Below are 7,641 nucleotides of genomic sequence, written 5' to 3'. Positions count from 1 at the left end.
ATGCCGGCTACTGGAATTCCAAGGTTACTAGAATAGATACTGTTATGTCCTCCGTGATCTCAGGTGCCTCCACCTGTTAATTAATTAATGAACCTGAAATGCATAAACAAACGCGCATTTGAATTTCATTTGAAATTATATATTAAGTTCTTACAACACTTATTGCATCTTATCAATATTTGGTCAATAATTTAAATAATAAATCGTCGTGGCTCATACTTATTAAATTATATATTTAGAGTATAAGAAAGTTTAAATAAATAGACAGATGAAACTTTATTTTGTATTCAGAGAAATATAAATACAGTTTGAGTGGTCTTGGAACGTTTCCTGTCGCACAATACTTAAAACCTAAACAAAACACGCATAAAAATCATAAATAAGTCCCTGTTCTATAGTTGACAGTAAATATGGTTATAAACAAATAACAAAAGAAAATATGTAATAAATAAAGGTTACTTATAAATACAAACCATATCACAAGAACTCAAGTATTGTTGTTAATGTGTATATATATATATATATATATATATATATATATATATATATATATATATATATATTAGGATGATTCAAAAAAATCGAATATTTTTTTTTTTAACTTCCGACATTGAAAAGTTGGTTCTCAGGCACCTCTAGAAAATGCTCACCAAATTTGAGCTCTTAATATTAATAGGAAGATCCTCCTCATCACAGTTTTCCATTTTTTCGTTAGTCCTTTATATAAAAGACCATATCTCATTATTCATTGATGGTTTAACCAAATCATCATACATGTTTTTATAGGAAATTGAATGCTCTACAAAAAAAGACCAGTGTATTTAACCGATAACTTTCACCACTTAAAAGATATTTGAGATCAAAGTTTAAAGAATTTGTTTAAAAAATTTTTTTTTCTAAATAATTCTCTACATCATTGAAAAATGATTATTGATAAATGAGCGTGACATGGTTTTGTAGGAAATTTAACGCTCTACAAGAAAGGTCTGATGTGTTAATTTGATTGCTCTAACCGTTTAGAAGATATTCCTTGCCGAATCCCAATGCGTTCTCTCCAAACATAAATTTAGTGAAAATAAGTGAATATTCACTATTTCCAAGTGTAAATCGAACCACTAATTTCAGAAAGTGGTTTAATTTAGCACTCAGAATTAGTGTATATTCACTTATTTCATGTATTCATGTTTAGAGAGTTTGAATTTCGAACGTTTTTTAATAACTTTTTTAAATTCATCAACTTAATTCATGGATTTTATAAACATTCATCAGAATTTCAGCCTTATATAAATAGAATAAAGGTATTTACTTTAGATTTAATGTTTATGTCAAAGATATAATATTTTCTAATCAATTTCTTATCCATATTTTTTTTTAACTGATTTATTAGAAATGTAGCTGTAAGTTTTTCCCTCAAAATTGATAATTAAGTATATTTTTCTGGGAAATCTAACAAAATATCCCAATTGCAATAAAAGTCAATTTTTTTAAGAAGACGAACAGATATATTTTTTATGTAATTAATATTTTCGTAAGTACTAATTCAAAAATTAGTAGCAGATTATGTATAATTAATTCAAATTTTTTTTTTCTTTTATATTGATATGAATGATGACACTTCTTAAATACAAACGTTTATGTCTCAAAAATGGATCTTAATTTATCTCTAAATAATAAACTGACGTATTATTCTCTTCTTCCAAAAGTAACGCTTACCTACATCTATGAAAAGATGTAAAAAAGAGTTGAAAATGTTTATTCTATTGACATGAGCTGAAATTCTTGTGAATATTTATAAAATTCATGAATTAAATTGATGAATCTAAAAAAGTTATTAAAAAACTTTTGAAATTCAAACGCATTGGGATTCGGCAAGGAATATCTTCTAAACGGTTACAGCAATCAAATTAACACATCAGACCTTTCTTGTAGAGCGTTAAATTTCCTACAAAACCATGCCACGCTCATTTATCAATAATCATTTTTCAATGATGTAGAGAATTATTTAGAAAAAATTTTTTTTTTAACAAATTCTTTAAACTTTGATCTCAAATATTTTTTAAATGGTGAAAGTTATTGGTTACACTGTGAAAAATTTCCAACAAATTTTACTATGGGTGTATTGTAATACCGGACCATAAGAAAACTGGTACAAAATTTACAAGTGTCCCATAGCAAAACGTATGCGCATAGGCCCCAATCGTGTCGTCTGCGCATACGTTTACTATGGGACACTTGTAAATTTTGTAACAGTTTTCTTATGGTCCGGTGTTACAATGCAGCCATAGTAAACTTTAATGGGAATTTTTCACGGTGTAAATACACTGGTCCTTTTTTGTAGAGCATTCAATTTCCTATAAAAACATGTATGATGATTTGGTTAAACCATCAATGAATAATGAGATATGGTCTTTTATATAAGGGACTAAAGAAAAAATGGAAAACTGTGATGAGGAGGATCTTCCTATTAATATTAAGAGCTCAAATTTGGTGAGCATTTTCTAGAGGTGCCTGAGAACCAACTTTTCAATGCCGGAAGTTAAAAAAAAAGTATTCGATTTTTTTGAATCATCCTAATATATAATATATATATTAAACTGGGCCAAAAAAATCGACTATTTTTTTTTTTTTCGATACTATAAAAATATTATTTCCGATAAAAAAAAAAAATTTTTGTGCAAGTTTGAGCCCTTAGAATTGATATTACGAGGCGTATCGTTACGACTATTCGTTTTTTGGCAGAAATTTCATTTTTTAACCAAAACTCGTAAATAATCTATCTGAAAAATTTGAGCAATATGTATATCCTTAAAGGAAATTGTATTCTCTACAAAAAATCTCTCTTAGTAAATCTCTTCACAGAGTTTTGATGTTTAAAGTTTGCAGGAAGAAAGTTCGAAGACTCGAAGTTGCTTCATTTTTTTTTTACAGCAAATTGGTATCAATTAAGTATACACCAATTTTTTGCAGTCACTTGAACCATAGATTTCAGGTCAACTTGAAGTCGACTAAAAAAAAATTTATTTAGAGAAAATTTAATTAAAACCCATAGAAATGATAAATTTATAAATAATCGAATATTAGCACCCGACTGTTACAACACTACTCGGGAGAAAGTCTGGGTTCCCTGCTGCAGGGATGTTATTGACAATCAAGCTCCCGTCAACAGTCAGTAATTGCCATAGAATCCATCGTGAAGTGACAAAAAAAAACTACGGTTAACTCACCAAATCTTTTAAAAATTATACTAGATTTTGTCTTTACAGTCTTTTACGACCATGGTAGAGATGGGCGATGTTGGAAAAATAAATCGATGTTGGAATAATCGATTTTCTCAATAATCGATTAAGTGTAATCAATTGTTGAGTAAAAACATCGAAAAAAATAGATGTTCAGTTTTTACCTTATGTCACTAACACAATTATCCGGAAATTGTACTTTCTTCACGATGATTCGCTTAATAAGACCGCTAATATTCAAATCTAATTAAAAAAATACATAGGTTATAGCTGGAAAATAATGCAAAATATTTGTTGAATTTAAAATCATTTGCTTTTTTTTAACGTAATAAACATACATTGCAATATTAATGTTATAATGGTAATTTTTCAACAATAAGTAAATTTCTCAACGATTTTAACAATTACTTTTTGAAAGTTATTTTTAGATTAATGAATTAGTTGAATAAAAAATTGTGAAATATCCAGTCTTTTTCATTTAACGAATTTACAAATACTAGTTCATTAAGATGTGAATCAGCTAATCTGCTTATGCGTTCCGTTTTTAAAACCCCAGCTTTAGAAAATAAACGCTCCGATGGAATAGACGTTGCAACGCATGATAATTTCATGGCAAGCTCGAATAATTTTGGAAAAGCGTTTCTAACCGATTATTCAATAAAAATAAATGAAAAAAAATACAATTGCAAGTACCTGATAACCATTAATCTAACTTTTCAGAATTATTTGCCAACAAATTTAATTTAAAAGGTTTGTAAGATTGTCACGATAAAAAGATAAATAATTTGTACATTACTAATTAAAAAAAATTTTCTTTATCATTTTCAAAATTTTTCGATTATTTTTAAAATCTGTAAAATAATCGATTCATCGACTCACAAAAACATTGAGAAAAAAAAATTGATGATGGAATAAAAAACATCGATGTTCTATTAATCGATTTTTCTTGCCCTTCTCTAGATCATGCCTATGTCCAGATGACATTATTGACAAATTTTAAATATAAAACTCAAATAATATAAAATTTCAAGGAATAGAATGAATGTATAAAATAAATAACTAGACTCTATGATTCAACATCTCTTAGTCAACCTTTAAAGATTCTATAGGATTGAACCTAAGCCTAGTTCAAGGCTCAAACGCAGCTGGCATGTTATCTAGATTGCATTCCAGAGAGCCTAGAAAAGCGTACTTAAAAATCTGACGTTTGCAACAAAGAAATAAATTTATTTATTTAATAATTTGATCTACCTCTTTAATTTAAATAATATACAAAATAAATATTGAGGTGAATTCAAATAAATAAGTAACTTGATAAAAATTAAGAGACAAGCAAATAAGTGCTAATAAACGATTAAAGTTTCAGAAATTCAACTAAAAGATCATATAGCTAATAATAAAAATAAAGTAGAATACCGTATTTATAGTTAAAATAGTTTATTGAATTTTCTTTCGGATATTTCATATTTTAACGGTCTGATCTAATTCAAAACTTCTTTAAATTTTTATCTAAATCACTTACATTTATTTTTGTCTGAATCTATGGGTTTCATCAAGAGTAAACATGGACAAAATTAAAAAATTGTTTGGTTTTCAATTATTTCCAAATTTTATAGTTTTTGAAGTTCAATGTAAGATATAACTTTTTTCCAGCTCGAAAAATATTATGTACTAAAGAGTATCTTCAATCTCGGAGAATTCAAATATGTATTCACAACTTTTCCAAGCTCTTTGAACTCGAAAACAGTGGGGTTTTGAAGCTGGCCCGCAGAGTCAACTGTTTTCCAGAATTTTATTACACTATTATCAGATTGACAGTGTTACAACTCTACTCGAAGTGAATCATTACATATCTACTCATCACCAACTCTACACAATAATACATACCATGACATACTACCAAGTAGAGCTGTCAGTGCGTAAAGTTAAAGTTTACTCGATTAAAGTTAAGTTAATATGTAACATTGCCGGCTATAATTCTCTAACAATGACACGATGTCAAAGATAATTTTAATCGAAAATTCTATATAAACCAAGAAAGATACTTATTAATCCTATCCATTTATTTTCATTTTTATGATCAGCTACTTAATAATTGTACATTTTTAAAATACATACATATTTATATATATATATATATATATATATATATATATATATAATTACTTAGTTTACCCTTGATTGCGAGATTCAAATCAAATCTTTTAAAAATTCATGGTTTATTTTGTATCCCTAAAGTTTTACGTACAAGTTTTTGAGCAATTTTATTAAATTCTTCTCTTTCCTCTCTCCACATTTTAGCAGCATCAACATTAGCTCCACTTTCATCATTTGGCTCAGCTAACATGCTTACTACACTTAATAAAATTTTTTCTACACTCTGAACCGGGCTCCACCTTTCAGCACTACTTTCGTAACCCATCGGATCATCACCAGGAGCATGTAAAATACTTATACACACTCTTCCATCTGTATAAACTACAAAAAGACGTTAGTTTATTTATTTATATTGAAATAGTGATTATCTAGTATGATTAATAAAATTTTACTATTGGGATGAAACATTTCGCAAGTGAACTGCATTTTTGGCGGGCTTAGTGGATAATCAGGTGGAAATATTAATTTTGCAGGAAAAAGGCCACCTTCAAAACAAGTACCATCTGGTCCACTGTTAATGAGATAATTGTAATTAGGTTATTTTGTAACGCTCAAAAACTAGTATAATTCAATAATAAAGATCAATTATAAAAACTTAATCACACTCGATTGTGCAAAAATAAATCATATTATTAATTACGTACGCTATGAGAGCTTCCCACTCAAAAAAATTTTCTTCATTAATTGGACCAGCAACGATACCTTCTGGCGGATTCAACGTTAGTTCTGAAAGTTATTGTTAATTTATTAGATGTATAAAAATAACAGTCATCAACAACAGAAAGTAACAAAAATTATTGTCATTCTCACGTTTATATTCCGCCATCAATCGTCTTAATGCTGAACCTGCCATAGTTATTCTTTTACAATGTGGTTTTTACCAGACAATATTTAATGACAATGATAAGATAATGATTATTTGAATAAGACAGGTTAAGACTATTTAGCAAGGGCCAATATTATGATTCCTTTATTGGGAACTGTCAAACAGGGTCACGCAGTCTGGTGGTAAAAAATCAAGCTAAAATTTAAACGTGGTTTTCCATAAATTTCCGAAGGCTGGTGGTAGTTCAGTACTATTAGAAAATTATTTTGGTAACTTTGAAAAAGTTAATAAATTAGAAGCGAGAAAAAAGTTATTTAAAAATGAATGAAATAACTCCTCACATGAAAGCTTGCTCTTTACATTTAAAAAAAAAGATAATTTGATATTGCCAGGTACGTTTGTAAAGTTTAACCTAAACATTAAAAACTGAAAATATGATTTTTATTGTCTTTTAGGTAAATAAACATTTTATTACAAGAACAAGTTACTGAAATTATTTTTCCACTTTTAGATATTTTAGCATTGATTTCATGGGATTTTTCTTTTATATGACTCGTTTGTATGGAAAGCGCGGTAACTACGGTCATATTTTTATCGTTTTTTTCGCGGTTTATTTCACACATTATCAAATAACCAATATATAAATTTCGTTCTGCGTCATATATTATTTTTTGTTTTGGTTTTTTACCCGTCCAAGATAAGATAACTGATAAATTAAGTAACATTTTATTTATAAGTCCTATTATAACGTGGGTTACGTATTTGAAAGTGTAACCCATCGTCCGCCATGTTTTTTAGGCCACGCCTCAGTGTCAGTTCCCAATGCAACCGTAACTGAAGGTAGATTTACATGTTTTTTTTACACTATTTTAATGACAATTCCGCACACAAGTATGCCCAAATCACTTTTCATATATTGCCCTGACAGCCACCCTAACCGTAAGTTAACTACAAGCTACTGCCGTATTCTAAAGGCAACTTAAAGAAAAGTGTTGGAGAGCAAGCAGTTACCTTTAAGTTGACAGTAAATTATTTGTAAACTTGAATTCAATTTGACTGCAAGTATTACTGTCAAATTACGTTGATTGAAATTTTCACTTCAAATTGACGGCAACTTCTTCTGTCAAATTACATTCAGAGGACGGCTGTATATTTGCATCAACTTGCACGCAAGTATTATCCAGCCAAGGTTTATTAGGAACTTGTCGTTAAGTTAGCCATAAATGTTTCACTGCAAAACTTTCTGAGCAATTATATTTAGAGTGTGGCTATCAGAGTACCTACACACTTTCGTTCTAACTAGTGCAAAGAACAAACTACCCATCTCGATAACTGGCTATGCGTCTCAGTCAGAACGCGCCAAACAGTCATTGATTCAAACTTCATTGGAGTTTCAATGAGATCATACCTATAGCCAATTTT

The 7,641-nt window shown here is 28.8% G+C and overlaps 1 protein-coding gene across 1 annotated transcript; it reads right to left on the bottom strand.

Annotated features, from left to right (window-relative positions):
- Window positions 1–5,384: 5,384 nt before the first annotated feature.
- Window positions 5,385–6,395, bottom strand: LOC103577385 (ubiquitin-conjugating enzyme E2 G2). Its single transcript, XM_008557993.2, has 4 exons — window positions 6,204–6,395; window positions 6,038–6,119; window positions 5,786–5,904; window positions 5,385–5,714 (listed from the first exon to the last, which is right to left on the bottom strand). The coding sequence occupies exons 1-4, from the start codon at window positions 6,244–6,246 to the stop codon at window positions 5,449–5,451; spliced, it is 510 nt and encodes a 169-aa protein (XP_008556215.1). The 5' UTR covers window positions 6,247–6,395; the 3' UTR covers window positions 5,385–5,448.
- Between the last annotated feature and the right edge of the window lie 1,246 nt (window positions 6,396–7,641).

Source organism: Microplitis demolitor, chromosome 5 (assembly GCF_026212275.2).
Source record: "Microplitis demolitor isolate Queensland-Clemson2020A chromosome 5, iyMicDemo2.1a, whole genome shotgun sequence".
Lineage (NCBI taxonomy): Eukaryota > Metazoa > Arthropoda > Insecta > Hymenoptera > Braconidae > Microplitis > Microplitis demolitor.
Note: the sequence above shows the minus strand (reverse complement) of the source record. Positions and strands in the feature narration are given on the sequence as shown.

Coding starts and splice junctions, on each gene's coding strand:
- LOC103577385 (XM_008557993.2), bottom strand. CDS start 6,246: ATGGCAGGTTCAGCATTAAGACGATTGATGGCGGAATATAAAC. Junction 6,120..6,203: donor ATTGATGGCGGAATATAAAC/GTGAGAATGACA, acceptor AATAACTTTCAG/AACTAACGTTGAATCCGCCA. Junction 5,905..6,037: donor GAGTGGGAAGCTCTCATAGC/GTACGTAATTAA, acceptor TCTCATTAACAG/TGGACCAGATGGTACTTGTT.